The sequence below is a fragment of the Exophiala viscosa genome, assembly GCF_022695815.1.
Source record: "Exophiala viscosa unplaced genomic scaffold EDD37scaffold_7, whole genome shotgun sequence".
NCBI lineage: Eukaryota > Fungi > Ascomycota > Eurotiomycetes > Chaetothyriales > Herpotrichiellaceae > Exophiala > Exophiala viscosa.
Genome location: NW_026944359.1, coordinates 214316 through 229369, shown reverse-complemented (window position 1 = coordinate 229369; position 15054 = coordinate 214316). Strand labels below are relative to the sequence as shown.

General features: G+C 52.3%; 5 protein-coding genes across 5 annotated transcripts; 1 reads left to right on the top strand and 4 right to left on the bottom strand.

Annotated features, from left to right (window-relative positions):
• Positions 1-554: 554 nt before the first annotated feature.
• Positions 555-2348, bottom strand: EDD37DRAFT_633304 (putative amidase family protein). Its single transcript, XM_062816777.1, has 2 exons — positions 1894-2348; positions 555-1837 (listed from the first exon to the last, which is right to left on the bottom strand). Exons 1-2 carry the CDS (start codon positions 2288-2290, stop codon positions 741-743), a joined length of 1494 nt encoding a protein of 497 aa, XP_062668791.1. The 5' UTR covers positions 2291-2348; the 3' UTR covers positions 555-740.
• Positions 2349-2615: 267 nt separating this feature from the next.
• On the top strand, positions 2616-5971 carry EDD37DRAFT_447155 (UNC-like C-terminal-domain-containing protein). Its single transcript, XM_062812840.1, has one exon. It carries the CDS (start codon positions 2843-2845, stop codon positions 5663-5665), a length of 2823 nt encoding a protein of 940 aa, XP_062668790.1. The 5' UTR covers positions 2616-2842; the 3' UTR covers positions 5666-5971.
• Positions 5972-7748: 1777 nt separating this feature from the next.
• On the bottom strand, positions 7749-10471 carry EDD37DRAFT_610221 (uncharacterized protein; the record flags this gene model as incomplete). The annotated part of the gene is made up of 8 exons (XM_062815191.1): positions 7749-7984; positions 8043-9149; positions 9271-9301; positions 9349-9529; positions 9633-9955; positions 10010-10197; positions 10297-10370; positions 10422-10471. 8 exons carry the CDS (start codon positions 10469-10471, stop codon positions 7749-7751), a joined length of 2190 nt encoding a protein of 729 aa, XP_062668789.1.
• Positions 10472-10982: 511 nt separating this feature from the next.
• Positions 10983-12894, bottom strand: EDD37DRAFT_651091 (general substrate transporter; the record flags this gene model as incomplete). Its single annotated transcript, XM_062818314.1, has 9 exons — positions 10983-11135; positions 11211-11439; positions 11497-11623; positions 11674-12090; positions 12145-12245; positions 12297-12457; positions 12509-12603; positions 12732-12801; positions 12865-12894. The coding sequence occupies 9 exons, from the start codon at positions 12892-12894 to the stop codon at positions 10983-10985; spliced, it is 1383 nt and encodes a 460-aa protein (XP_062668788.1).
• A 579-nt stretch (positions 12895-13473) lies between these two features.
• EDD37DRAFT_566358 (major facilitator superfamily domain-containing protein) lies at positions 13474-15004 on the bottom strand (the record flags this gene model as incomplete). The annotated part of the gene is made up of 2 exons (XM_062814096.1): positions 13474-13607; positions 13663-15004. The coding sequence occupies 2 exons, from the start codon at positions 15002-15004 to the stop codon at positions 13474-13476; spliced, it is 1476 nt and encodes a 491-aa protein (XP_062668787.1).
• Between the last annotated feature and the right edge of the window lie 50 nt (positions 15005-15054).

Below are 15054 nucleotides of genomic sequence, written 5' to 3'. Positions count from 1 at the left end.
GCGCATTACATCAGTGAGTCCCAGGGGTCATACATAATGTGGACCGCATCGTACAACGTCATGAACATCAACATCATCAAGCCCACGTGCGCTGACAGCGAGCCTTGTATGGGCCTTTCTGGTACCTGCTTACCCATACCTCATTTACCGACGTATGAGCCTTGAGGCTGAGATGGGGAAGAAAAAAGGATGGTTCATTCATCCGAGCGAGATACAGGCGACGATTTGACGAGGACAGGCGACCTTTTTCGATCAGGGCCGAAGAGAGTGCGTAGCCTACGCAACAGGGCACAATGTAACCTATCGCGGTGCATAATTTGAGAACGAGTCTGACCTTTTCTGGATGATGTTGTCGGTGGCAAAAATGGTCGCCGTCCTAACGTGGATTAGGGTTGACGCGAAATGCTTATCTCGTCATTATGAGGCGTGGAGATCTGTTGCTTGTCTGCTTTAAGCGCCTCTCCGTCCCTTGGCGTGTCAGGGTCTTCAGCCTTGTCTGCGCAGCCTCGTCAACTGGAAATGACTTACGTTACTTTTTCACTTCAAACTTGAATATGGCGAATGTAAAACTTTCGACACGACACTGCTGGCTTCAGTTCTGTATCCTACCAAGAGCTCTGCACTTGTGGAAGAATGACGCTGAGTTATACGTTTTAGGGGCTGACCTCGTCTCCTGGCTGATATATGCATCAAGTCATTCATAGGTCTACGACAGGATTGAGCTATGTACCAGCAAGACTTTACAGTTGAGGCGGCCGCCGGGCCAAAGTCAGTTGCTCAACGCCATAGGCAAGCTCAAGCAAGGTCTGTTCACGGTATGGGAGACCAAGCAACTCCAAGCCAACAGGTAAACCTGCATCGCCCTCGGTCAGTCCGGCTGGTACGGTGACAGCAGGCATGAGCGATTGAGACGCGACCAGAGTGTTCGTTGGGAAGTCTGCAGCAGGCCATCGCTGCTTGAGAACGTCTTCGAGTAGTGGCGCTGGGATCTGGCAGTCGGGGAACGCTAGTGCATCCAGCTGATGTTTGGCCATGACTGTGACGACTGAGCGCTGCAATTCTTCTCGCAAGAGGAGCCGCGTCGTGAACTTGGGGTCATCCTGGGGCGTTCCCTCGCCGAGAGCAATATCCTCGAACAGGTCTAGTGCTGGATGGTACCTCTTTGAGCCATAGATTTCTTTGGTGCTGGTCTTGAGGTAAGAGTGTCGACTGAAGAATGCGTCCAGGTCTGATCGAGAGCGCTGTGGGTAGGTGAATGTCTCTTCCAGGAGAGGCTTGAGGTTGGGGATTTCGACGTCGACTAGGGTTGCCCCATTTTCTTGCAATTTCTTGAGTGCGTTGTTGATGACATTGTTGGTGGCGCGACAATCGGGGTCTGAGTCTGGGCCGAAAGCTTCGCGTAGCACGCCAATTCTTGCAGTCTTGATCTTGTCAACGGAGAAGTTGGCGGCATAGCTACCACCGACGGGTTCTCCGGAGATGACTGCTGCCGCTGTGTAGGGATCTTGCGCGTCGAAACCGGCTAAAACGTCGAGCATAAGTGCGACATCGGTAACTGTGCGGCACATGGGACCTGGAGTATCCTGCGGAACGAGGAGAGGTGAGAGACCGTATCGGCTGATAATGCCTGGTGTGCAGCGGATGCCGACGAGGCCACAGAACGAAGACGGTAGACGGATGGAGCCTCCTGTGTCTTCGCCAATACCGAGCAAGCCCAGATCAGCTGCCACTGCCGCACCGGTTCCTGAACTTGAGCCACCAGGGTCGCGTTTCAGATCATATGGATTGCGGGTGACTTCCGAGATTGATGATGTCGAATGCCATGATGTCGCCCAGTCTATGAATATCATCAATAGGGGTTCGATCCGGACATGTACGATCTGGTAGTCTTACCGGGCATGCTGGTCTTCGCAAGCACAATTGCCCCAGCGGCTTTCAGCTTGGCGACCAGTGTCGCGTCTTCTGTGGGGACATAGTCTTTTGCGACGATGGAGCCATACGTCGTTGTCAAACCTTTGGTGGCGGCTTGGTCCTTGACGACGACCGGGATGCCGTGTAGAGAGCCTTTGAATGCGGATGTGCTCTTGAGGTGGGCATCCAACGCCTCGGCTTCCTCGAGTGCAGTGGTGGACACGCCGAGAATGCTGTTCAGGTGAGGGCCGCTTTCAGCTTTGTCGAGTTGCTCGATACGGTGCAGGTAGTACTCTACTACTTCGCGAGCCGTGAATTTGCCGCTGCGATAGCCGTCGTGTGCTCGAGCGATAGTCAGTTCTTTGAACAATTTGTCCATGATGGCTCTCTCCCACGCGTGACACTTTTCAGGTAGATCAGAGCTAGACTACGTAAGTCATGAAGAGCAGTTTGTTGAACCTCCCAAAGCAGGGAATAGTTTATCATGGCATCTTCCAGGTTACTCGGACATGACCGCCAGGATCCCTGGGCATCGTTGTTCTAAGAATGGGGCAACAAGGGGGCTTTCAGGCTGTGTGCCATTCCGGCAAGAATGAGTTAAGGATCATGTACACCCATGATTCTCAGAACTTTCACCTTAATTTCTTCTCGATACCTGCAAGGCTTTGCGATAAAGTGTCCAGTAAGTCGTAGTCCAGAAGGCGAAACATACCGAGGCTGAGATCGGTCAGGGGTTAGGGGGCTCCCAGCGAGTGCCAAAGCGCCTATGACGGAGTTGAGTATTCCTGGCCACGGGTCACGTGTCAAGATTTATTTATTGGCGAACACTGATAAACAGGAACGTGTCTTCCAGAGATACAGTACTGCATCAAGTCGGCAGCGTGCACATCATGACCACTTCATGATACTCATTCGGGCCTATGCCTCGTGAATGCATAGGCTACGATCTCATCACACGGCGCAGCCAAAGATGTGGGCTTTCCGCCAACAACTTCTCGCCCTATCCTTCCTCTGGCTCGTCGTAACGACGTCCTCGAAAAGCACTACCGCTACGACGTCCTCTACTTGTCCTTCTCGCACTGTGAACTATATCACTCACAGCCTCGCTCAGCAGTGCCTGGCCTCCTCTCGCGTTGTCAACGTCACTTCTAGCAGTGTTGGACCTGCCCTTGCCTCGACCCAGAACTCTACAACGATCATCCCTGTGGTCATCGAGACTCACGACAGCACCTTACCGCCCTCTGGCTACTTCGCGGAACCTGCTGTTCCGACGACCGATCCTACATCAACTAAGCAAGATGTACAAAGCGTTGAGTCGGAGCGGACGGTTACGGAGTCCTCCTCAATTGAAGCGTCACAACCATCCACAAGCCATGCACCACAAGCTGCCGCTGATGAGTCTCCGCTGGAGGAGGGGCACTTCTTGTCATTCGAAGATTGGAAGCGAGAAAACCTGAAAAAGGCGGGCCAATCTGAGCATCTGGGGAGTGGACACGCAGGCGAGCCCAAAGAAGTCAAAAAACGGCCCTCACTTGACCATGACTCCCTTGACTCACTCGGAGACGACGCGGAGATAGATCTCGACTTCTCTGGCTTCGTCTCCGATAACATTGAGCCTCCACCTGAAAGGCAGCAGAGCAGTGCTCCTACAGTTCGAGAGAACCAGATTGAAGTCGAGTTGGGCCGTGCTCCGAGGGCAGGTGTCCGCCGCAAGGATGCTGGCACGACATGCAAAGAAAGATTCAACTATGCTTCCTATGATTGCGCGGCGACTATCCTCAAGACAAACCCTGAAGCAAAGGGCGCATCTGCGGTTCTGGGAAAGAACAAGGACTCTTACATGCTCAATGAATGTTCGGCGCAGAACAAGTTTCTGATCCTCGAGCTGTGTGACGACATCTCCATTGATACAATCGTGCTTGCGAACTTCGAGTTCTTCAGTTCCACTTTCCGCACGTTTCGCGTCAGCGTGTCTGACAAGTATCCTGTCAAGGTCGATAAGTGGAAGACATTGGGGACTTTCGAAGCTCACAACACGCGGAATGTACAGGCCTTCTTGGTTGAAAACCCGGTAATATGGGCACGATATCTGCGCATCGAATTCCTGAGCCACTACGGAAATGAATATTATTGTCCACTCAGTCTTGTCAGAGTACATGGCACGACCATGCTGGAAGAGTACAAACATGACCTTGAGTCTCTACAGTCCGACGACGACGATGTCGAAAGTCAAGAGAGCGATGGGACTGCCGAAGTCGATGCACTGGTGCCTGAAGCAGTGGACGAAGCGATATTGACGAAGGTTGAGCCTGTTAAATCCGACGTTTCGGTCGAGACACCCCACCTTTCAGAAGAAGCCAGCTCCAACGCGTCAGGGACAGGGTCTGCTTTTGTGAATGCTACACAGATTGTGTCCGTCGACGCCGCCGCGACTACGATGCCAACATCCCCTGCTAATTCGTCTGCCACGTTCGACAGTACGACTATGCACGAGGAGATGTTCCAGACGTGTGAGAGTATCGATTCACCCACGAGTGCCAGGGGAGCTAGTAGTGATCAGCAAAACTCGAGTGAGCAGGTAACAGCGAAAGAAGAAGGCACGCTAAAGCCTACTGTTTCCACCGCAACCCTGACCACGAACAAGACTTCGGTGTCCGACGCGCGATTGGATAAATCTGCCTCGAGATCCACAAGCTATCATTCTTCAGTACCGAGCTCAGCTGCAGCAAATACTTCTATAGTGGTCAAGTCTTCGTCGTCCTCAACCGTCAATGGCACCAAAGTGCCGGCGTCTTCAACACAAGCCCCTGCTGCTGCTCCGACTATGCAAGAATCTTTCTTCAAGTCTGTGCAGAAGCGTCTTCAAACGCTTGAGTCCAATTCTTCACTCTCTTTACAGTATATCGAGGAACAATCCCGAGCTCTTCGAGACGCATTCCTGAAAGTTGAGCAGAGGCAGATGGCCAAGACCACTTCATTCTTGGACTACCTCAACACGACCGTTTTGAACGAGCTTCGTGATTTTCGGCAACAGTACGATCAACTCTGGCAGTCCACCGTGATTGAGCTCGAGATGCAACGCGAACGATATCAGCAGGAAAGCATGGCTATCAATGCTCGACTCGGCATCCTGGCCGATGAGGTCATCTTTCAAAAGCGGATGTCTCTACTCCAAATGCTTCTGATTCTGATATGCTTGGGCTTGGTCCTCTTCTCAAGAGGCTCCCTGAATAGTTACCTGGAAATGCCGCTGGTACAGAGCGTATTAGCCAGGTCGCCAAGCTCCAGGTGGCTGAGTATATCAGGTCTGGACACACCTTCGCAAAGTCCTTCAACCAGCAGAGCCAATTCCACCAGGGAAGCACGCCGACGGCAGAGCATTTTGAAGAGCCGCCGTCACTTGCCCTCGGAAGATACTGGGAATGAAGGAGTCAGCCCTACAGATCTTTACCGTCCGCCCACCCCAGTTAGCATAGGGGAAGCTTCGGACGATGGGAGAGACAGCACCGTCTATGAGGATCCTCAATTCGACCCAAGTCTGATTGAGAGGCCTAGCACAAGCCCACCAATTTTATTGGGAGCAGAATCCCCTCCCGAAACTCCACGACCTGTGGCTGAATTTGAAGATGGCTCAATTGACGCTAGGATGCTGGGGTCAGCTCCACGTTCTCTGGGGAGAAAGCCTCCCATGCTAATAGTGGAGGAAGCCACACCTCCCTCCAAGCACCTGACATGGAACCTGCCCAACGATTGAATGATGCGATGCTCTGCTTCACAATCCCGTTTGCAAATCGCGACAGTATGGCGGAACACGATGCTCGTCCAGCCTTGCATCTTCAGATGTCAAACTCAACGACGAAGTACCTTGCTCCTGATATGCAGATCATTGAGACTGGCCATGTCAAAAGGCCTGGCACATACGCTTCATGTACTTGCTAAGCGCCACTAGCCGGTGCCTGAACCCCAGGTACGAAGACTATCAGGATCGCGAAGATTCTATCGCAAAGTCAGCATTGGAGGTGCTGGCGCTGGTGGGGAGAAAGATCATGACATACTGAAGCAGGCTCGAGATGAAGTTGTTTCGGCTGGTCCTTGCGGTCAATACCAATGGCACGAAGCAGCAAAGGAATAGCCCCGTGATGTTGATGAAGGTTTTTTATCGGTGTTTTTCGGATTCAAGATCCACGGCTCGACCACCAGTAAGGCGACGCCAACCATTTGGAAGACCAAGCGAGGCCAATCTCTACGTGGTGCGGGTGTGAAGCCGCCGTTGCTCGCACTGCTAAGCAGGCGAGGGTCCTGATGTAATCAGTTCAGAAGAGAGACCTCAGGTATATTGAGTAACTCTTACATGTTGTGCCAGCATTTCAATGTCTGGCAATCTGCGTCGATCCGTCCTGTACGCTTGTTGGGGTCTTACAGGTGGTGGAGGAAACGCTTCTGGAACCGACGGGAGATCTGTGGGTCTGGGGAGACCCAAGCTTTGTGTGGAGCCTTCCATGGCTTTGCAGGTAGTAAGTTCCCTTGGGAGCTAGAAGACAGGCCAAAGAATGATGCCACTTCGGACAATGACAGTATCCCGAACACCAGATATATAGTGACAAGTGGAACATAGAAGGAGACCACATTCTTTTATGCTTTGAATAGTAGCAAAGGAAGCCATCGATAAACCAACGTATGCCTGGATGTTTCAGGTGGGCTATGAAGGCGCTGCTCTGGTTCATTTCTGCCAATCGTATCCTTTCCCTATGGTGGCAACCTGAGGTGTGAACACGAGGCACCTGTGGAGGATTCCGTGAGAGCAATAATGGTACGAGTTCCTGCAGAGTAGCCTTGGAGGCGGCATGCGCTGCACTTATCATTGGTTGTGGCGCATCAAAGAATCTCCGGCCGATGACCTTCAAACTCGACCTCACTCCGCTTCAGCACCTGCTGAGTACTGAGAAACTATCTCAGAAAGACCTGGCAGGTAATGTCCAGCTTCCGATTAATAGAGCAACCGAGCCGCAGCCTCCTGGACGTATCAGGACGAGACGGACACGCAGCCAGCCCAAAATTCCAATAAGCAACTTTCCTGGCTACCGACCCAAGCCGCTCGTTCCACTACCAGACGTAGCCAAAGAACTCGGAGTCAAAGCCGTCTCATTGTTGCCACGAGGGAGTAAGCCACCTGCTAGGGCATTGGACTAAGAGTACAACGACACCTGGTTGCCCTCTACCTGGGGTTCACTCCCTGCACTGGAATAGACCAACTCCTGCTGCAACTTAGATAAACCCCCTCATATTGCTGACTTACATACCAACATCATTATTGTTCCATGGCAACTTTTCGCGCGGTTCCACTGCTGTCTAGGTGGACCGACTGCAAGTTTTGAGACTGAAATTGATTCTAGGAGGGCCCGAAGTGCTCTCTGGCAAAACTGTGATTGGAATGACGCATCCATGATTTCCCAAGTACCAAAGGTCGCCCATGAGTGCTTTCTGTGGAAGGTTGGCAGGGATGATGTCGGCAATCATAACGATACATACATTTTCGGGTTGTCGTCGTGTCCATGGTCAATCGGACAGGGCGGATATGGTGGGTGTTGATGCTATTGAGATATCACACCTAGGTGAAGAATCTTCGCTGACCGTCTTCAGCATCCATACTGTTGATCGGACTGTCAACATTGGTGTCTGACGAGATGGTTTGCTTGAGACGTTGAGCTTTTCCCGGGTGTGTTCTGATTGCGAGCTACCCTCCTGGTCTGCACAACACGCATGCGTTTGTTCGAGTCTTCGTACTGCCACACTTTCAAGCGTCAGATCAAGGCTGTAAGCAGAAGTTGTACAGCGGCTCAGAAGAAATTATAATCGTTGCTCCACAGCCACGATTGACCTGCATCCTCAAACGACGTGAAGGGATTGCTGAATACTTCGAAGCCAGACACGAGCTGATTGTCCAGTGGCGCTGGGTCGACTGCAAGATACTGCTGAGCGTTGTGGTCGAGTGCGTTTGACTGCTGCGTGAAGGCTTCTGGATGTATGACTTCCTGTCCAGCAAAGCCGATATTCGGCACACCCTCGCGGAACACTATTGGAAAGGGTAAGTCAGCTAAGAACTTAAAACTGGAGTATAGGGAAACACTCACTGCTTTGCAAAGATGTCAAAGCACTGCCGAAATTGCCTGACGGACTGAGAATCGACTGTGCGCCGGGAGGGTGTGGGGATGGCATAACGAGGTCATGCTGTTCGGCACTTTGTCCGGTGGGGCCCTGTCCGTAAGCGGCGACGATGGCGTCTACAGGGATTTGAGATGTTGTTGAGTGGGCTGGCGCTGGAGGAGGAGTTTCAAGGTCTTGTAAATCCCTGATGCTCGAGGAGAGTCGTGTAGATGCTGGGTCATTTCGACTGTGCTGATCAATTTCAATTCCTCCAGAACTGGAAATGCCTTGGACTGCGCCTCGGCTATGTCGTTTTCCTGAGACCAACACTTCCATCTCTTCGGACAAGATCAAGCGGAGGAGGTTCTCGAGAATGTTTGCACATTGCTGCCAAGCAGCATCACGGAAGCCAACCGTTGCCGGCATCTGTATCAGTCGACTAATGCCAAGTTTAGCCTTTTGAGCCCGGTCCGAGCATGGGTTCGACAGTGAGAAGATTCCAAGCATTACGCCAGCCGTAAGTGCTTGCATAGCTAGGTACGCTGCAACGGGTGTCGTCCGAACCAGTTCGAGCACTTCTGGGTGTTGAGCGAGGAGAGACGTCCGCATTGCAGACTCCCAACACTGATTCCTGCTGGTTCGGATCACCGTGGCAGTGAGGCCGCCAATATCAACCTTGTCACCATTATTCCGTCCGGCGTAACCTTCTGCGAACGGATCGGCATGATCTCGAGAGTCATCGTGGGCGATCAGTGACCGGTGGAGAACCAGCTGCATGTTGTCGTACGATAACTGGAGGGCCAGGGCCTGGAGTCTAAAGATGTCGAATGTTGCTGCTTTCTCGGGGTCGATGTCCACGATGGTGAGGGATTCCAGTCCCAACTCTGGTGGAAGACCTTTCTGCCACTCGACAAGCCTTTGATGAATTTGTTGGACCTGTTTGACGACATCATGTATGCCCGCACGCTTGTGTATGTACACACTTCGAGTTATAGGTTCGGCAATCTGGTAGAGGCGGACCTTGTACCGATGATATGATAGGATCGTGACAGGCTCAGGTGTTTCGTTCTCTCGTACTTCAAAGGACTCGAAGCCTGGGCAGGTAACGTAGGTGTCGTCGATGTCCTTCTGCATTCTAAGTTGGCAACTTGGCTCGTGAACGATGCACGGTTGTCCATACATAAGCGCAACAAAACTTTACACGTCAGTACATACGACTTGACCCGTTGAGGAGAGGCAAGCGGTGCTTTACCCATCGCAGCCATATAATGTCCACCAAATACGCCGGCGTACCTCTCTTAAGACTTCGGACTCGTCGGACGGCCATGTCGACTCTCGGTCGAGACCGATTGCTTGCGCGTCCCTAATGGCCGCCTGTATTAGTTTGAAAGCCCGCCTCGGTTTTCGATTATACAATGAGTAAGAGGCAACAAGTAGTGTAAAGGTGATAGACTCGAGGGTGGTTTCATCAAGACTGCGGATAAAGTGTTCCCTCGATTTTGTCTTTCATAGTTGCCTCCAGCTCTTGGATATCCACGCCAGGACAGAGCTCCTTCGCAGATTCATGCGGGACATACCGGGCCCCAATAGTCAAAATGATGAGAACAAGCAGGAGAAAAGTCAACCGGTCTTTTAAAACAACTCCATGGTCCAAGATGGGCTGAAGCTCTTTGATCAGTGTTGGTGCATGGAAGATCATGACATGCCAGTGGTAATTCTTGAGGTAGGAGGATAGAAGAACGCTGACAACGGGTCCAGGCGGCAGGGCAAGGCCGATGAGTTGCTGCACAGGGGCGTAACTACCCGCCAGGGTAGTGTGATTGCTGTGCTCCGGCCTGCTGTCTGGCAATGCATCGACAATATCGCCAGCCGCAGAAGCCGCATTGTGTTTTCGGAATACCTGCCAGTGTCAACCACGATTTAGCAGCACAGTTAGCTCATGGAGAAAAGCTACCTGCTCCATCAAGTTGACGGTAGAAGTGCGTTCATTGAACGGAGACGATGACTGGCTGGCCTCTTCAGGAGTGCCCATTGAAGCAGCCGGAATTGGTCGGACATCGTTGCTAGCAGTGACCGGCTGTTGGCTCTGTAAAAGGCCAGGCTCAGGATTCCCTAACTCGAGCCTCGGTAATATGTCGACAACTTTCGGGTCGCACGTTTTTCTGATCTTTCTAGGAGACAACGCCGGTTAGTATCCTCGTTCCCGCGCATATATGAAAGCATTGGGCGATAGTCACCAACCTCGGACGTCCAGCAGTCTCTTCACATTCAACGCCCGTCCGGCAACAAAGAGAGCAAGGGCGGTGATTATCACACTACGCGAGTTCAGCCGTGGCAAGCAGCAGATAGAAAGAGCTCCTGCTCACCCGAAGTTTTTGCCGCCGGCATCGAACGCATGCTTGACGTGTCCTTTCATGTGGTGATGTCGTTGGGAGGTTCATAATTGCACGCGATGCCATGTTGCTGGATCAAGCCATCCACTGACTGGCTTTCATGTTTCTCGATTCTTGCCTTTGGTAGCGTCTGGGCTTGCAATGGACATTCTACGACTTTGCAGGCTTTACCGAGGTAATCTCCAAGACTTATGAGGCAGGCCGTGACTCCTGCCGCAGAGCACGACTGTGACGTGCTGGATCACATGACAATCGAGGACGAGGGCGACACCAGGCCCGTCAGCCGCGAAAGAACCCGCTCCGTGTATCATGATAGTTGTTGAGACGGTGCGGTTTGAAGAAGGAGCATGTCACTATGGAGATGGTAAAAGATTTATGCGCGCCTGGTCGTCTCCATCTGCCACAGTAGTCTCAGAAGATGATACGGCGGAACACAGTACACTATCCTATGCTTTGCCCCCTGCCCCTCAGCCTCGTCCGCTTTCACAGTCTCATCAATCAACCGCACTACAAGTCTCGCTCTGACTCGATATTCTAGGCCTGCACCTCCCTAGCGTCCCCTTCGCTTCCATGCACCTTTGTGTCATAATGTGTAGCTGCAATCTTCTCCAATTCTTCGTCCTGAATGTGTCCCGCCGCGGCTTTGCCAAAGAGAGCATCGATCTCCTCCAAGGCGAGGCCAGACGTCTAATGACCATCATTGTGTCAGCCTCTGAGCTGTACAAAAGTGTGAATGGTGAGTTTCTTGTAGCAGTGTCTTACCTCGGGCAGTCTAAAGTATAGGAAAATCGTATGCACAACACCCAGACATAGGAAGACGAGGTAGTACTTCCATCCAATAGTGGCCATTGCGGTAGATGCCAGTTGAAGCCATAGTGTGTCGGCAAGGAAGAGACCTGATACTGCGAGGCCGGTTCCCATCGAGCGAAGATGACTGGGAAATATCTCCGCGCAAACAGTATACTGGTTTGGGTCTATAGCTCCACCATACCTGTTTCAAGGTCAATATCGTGTAATTACAGACACGCCCGCTGGAAGACCGACTTACGCTGTGACATAAAGGAAGAGAAACGTCAGAGCCGCAGCAGCATAGCTCTTGGAGCTGTTTTCGGCGTACTTGGCGATCAAGGCCGTAGCGATGGTGAACATGGCCACATTTGCAATGTAGCCGCCAACTACGATTATTAGCAGGTCATATAGGATATCTTGCATGGGCTCAGCTTACGCAGTGCCTTCCTCCTGCCCAGGCGGTCTGAAACCATCGCTCCAACAAAATTGCCAATCATGGCCCAAGTGTTGTATGCGGCTCCCACGATCAACGCTTCGGAGGTACTCAGTCCAAGAGACTGATAGAGCAGCGTATTATAGTTGTTGATCACCAGCACGCCAACGTTCTGGCCCCCAATAATTAGCATCAAGGCCAATATCATGCGTTTCCGGTAAGTCTCCTTGCTGAAAAGTTGCCATTTGCCGTCGGCTAAGACCGCGGCCTGGTCGGCGTCAAGCTGTTTCTTGATCAGCCCGAGCTCGCGGTGGGCGAAATGATCTTCGGGATCATTTTTGTCATGGTGCAGTTTGCAAAGGATCTGGAGAGCCTCTTGGTCTCGCCCACGAGCACAGAGCCAACGAGGGCTTTCGGGGACTGGATTTTGTCAGCTCGGATTTGACGATTTCAGGATTGTTGATTCGGACATACTGAAGAAAGTCCCAGCAAGCACACACAAGGCGAACAACAGGAGCACAGCGTTGGGGAAGCGCCATCCGAAACTCGACCCCGAGGCATGGAAACACGCGAAGCTGCAACGCATTGAGTAACAGACACCAATGATGCTGGAAGGCTGAACCTACCCGACCCAGGCAGCCAGGGCATATCCAGCGTTCACAAAAGATCCGTGTGCGCCGGCCATCAAGCCTCTCGAATGTGGTGGTGACACCTCAGAGAAATATGTAGGCATTGCGGTGAAGACCTGCCCAACCGAGACCCCAGTAATGACACGTGCCGCCAAGTACTGGCGCTGTTGTCAACCTGAGAGCGCGAAACCATATAGATCTTGACTTACCATGCCTTGGTTGACGGCTCCTGTCTGGATTGCTGACCCAATGACGCCAATAACTGCTGCTAGGCGAAGGCCGTTGAGCCGACCTAGCCCCTCGACTGCCAAGCAGAAATCAAGCAGCCAAAGAATCCTCCAGCGAAGAAGACGCCGTTAGCGGCTCCAATGATTGCAGTGGTATGTGATCCAGAGAGAGCCAAGTCCAGCGAGGAGTAAAATGTCGGCTGACCAACAGTCGACACAATGACAGCATGACCATATCCAGCAAAGAGGGAGCCGAAAGCTGCGAAGAGCACGACCTACGTAGCCATATCAGTCATGACGATCGTCTATTGTGAGTTGTAGCTGCTGGGATGACCTACCGCAACATTATATGCGCTGTATGTTTCCATGTTGAAAGGGTGTACCGCGATGAGAGGTATGAAATGCTCCTAGACGAAGAGGTGTGACAGTGGATGACCAGGACCTCTTATGGCTCTCCGCAGACAGGTCATCTGCCCCTGCAAGTGCCACTTGTCTACTGACCCCGACATCCCCATCTCCATGGGAAGGACCCCATGGACGAAGGGCGGAGTCGGTGCGCAGGTGCCAATGGGATCGCAGCCCCGCGTGTAATCAGCTGCGACCAATGCCACCTTTAATGTCCCGAACAGGCTCGAACGTCTCAATGCTTACCTCGATAAGGTATGGCGGCTGCCGTCAATCGAGAAAACACTGCCGGTGGAAATCTGGGAAGTTTCCGTGATTGGTCAGATCATGCCGGTGGGAGCAAGAGCCAATGAGAGGTTGGAAGGACCAGCTTATCCTCACCAGTCTGACGAGATGAAACGATCCGTTTCGGAACAAGCTTCATCGTGGCTTAATGCACATGGAACCTGAGGCCGGTCAAAGCTCGTCAGAAGGACCCATGTCGTGAACTCCACTCACAACGGAATGTTGCCGGATGAGGCCCCCATTGAGCCTAGCAATACTCAAGACTTTGCAAATTTTGAAAACCCTCTGAGCCGCTTCCCATACCTGATGAAAATGAAGGGAAACGGAGCTGCCACCAGCGTCAAGAAACCAAGCAAAGAAGCCGCCCACCCTATTCCCATCCGCTCGAACACTATTCCATCGGCAATCAGCTGACATCCACCCGACATAGTAAGAAGGAAACGTACTTTGAACCCCAAACAACGGAAATGCGGCTGCAGACACAAGTCTCGTAAACGCATTCGCCCCGAGTGCCGATGCAGCGTAAATGGGATACGCTTCAACTAGGAAAGTCCAAATGCCAGAGTACACGAAGAGCCCACCAATACCGAACGGCACAGTCCCCAGAATAGGCACAATCCAGTGAATTGATGGTCGTGAAGTCCAGCCAAACCAGAAAAGGCTTATAGGCAGACATAAAGCTCCAAATGCGACCGAAGGAAGACGGAACTCGGGTTCCGAAATGCCATTGTTGTTCTTGACCTGCTTTCCGCGATATCGACGCCAGAAAGGGTCCATAGCCATGGCGATGAAAGCGCCGACAGCAATTCCGAGAAATGTGAGACCGATTTGCCATAGCTCGAAGTGATAGACGGTCTCAAAGACATATGTAAAGCCGCCAAATAGCAGGTATTGAATTCCCAGGGTGAAGGCTGTCAGGATGCAGAGGCATGTTACCATAGGGTCTAGGACAAGCAACTGAAAAGGCCTTGTGCAGCTGATCAGCACTGCACGGACGATACTTCGTGGCTGCACGTCAACGCTGATGTCCAGACCGCTTTCCTTCTGCGATCGCTCGGTTTTCCAGCGAACGAGGACTGGTGCATATGTCTCGGGACTGAAGAAGTAGAAAAAGACCAACAGGATAGCCGTGCATATCATGAGTACATAGAAAGACCATCTCCACGTCGTGTACTGGTTGATGACGGCGCCAAAGATCGGGCCGACGTCAGGTCCGAGGAAGCCAATAGTTGAATACACCAGCATAGGCGTTTGGAGTTGCGAAGGTTCAAAAACGTCGCCGACCGTCCCTCCAGCGACACTGAGGAATGCGCTTCCCGCAGCGCCGGTGAAAAAGCGGCCGATGAGCTCTGTTTCTATATTGCGCGCAAGGGCACATGGAACAAGCCAGACGAGATAGGCAACCAGAGAGCATAGGCCTATGATTCTGCGGCCGTAAAACTCGGAAAGTGGAGCGATGACCAACGGTCCCAGACCCATGGCGAGGGTGTAAAGAGAGAGACCGAGAGTCGACACCTCCCTCGAAGTGCCCCATTCATTCCTGAATTGATCGTATGAGAGCGTGTAGATGCCAGAGCCAGCGGTGACAACATGTGCCGCCATGGAAGAAATAAGCACGATAGTCCATTTGCTGCGGAAGCTCCTTTTCCTTGGGTGCTCGTCTCCAAGCTCAATCTGGACGGGGTTCTGCGGCGCATCAAGACCAGATATTGGCACGTCTTTCCCAGGTCGGTCGTTGTTCGTGAGCAACACCACCCCTGGCTTCTCCAACGGCGCTGCTGATTCCATCTTCAGAGAAATGGACGGTCAGTCCTACGCAACTGCTCAACATGAGGTCA

Bases quoted from the DNA above. Each gene is read 5' to 3' on its own strand.
- EDD37DRAFT_633304 (XM_062816777.1), bottom strand. From the start codon at position 2,290: ATGGACAAATTGTTCAAAGAACTGACTATCGCTCGAGCACACGACGGC. The intron at 1,838-1,893 runs GTAAGACTACCA...TGATATTCATAG, and splicing joins TGCGAAGACCAGCATGCCCG to ACTGGGCGACATCATGGCAT.
- EDD37DRAFT_447155 (XM_062812840.1), top strand. From the start codon at position 2,843: ATGCATAGGCTACGATCTCATCACACGGCGCAGCCAAAGATGTGGGCT.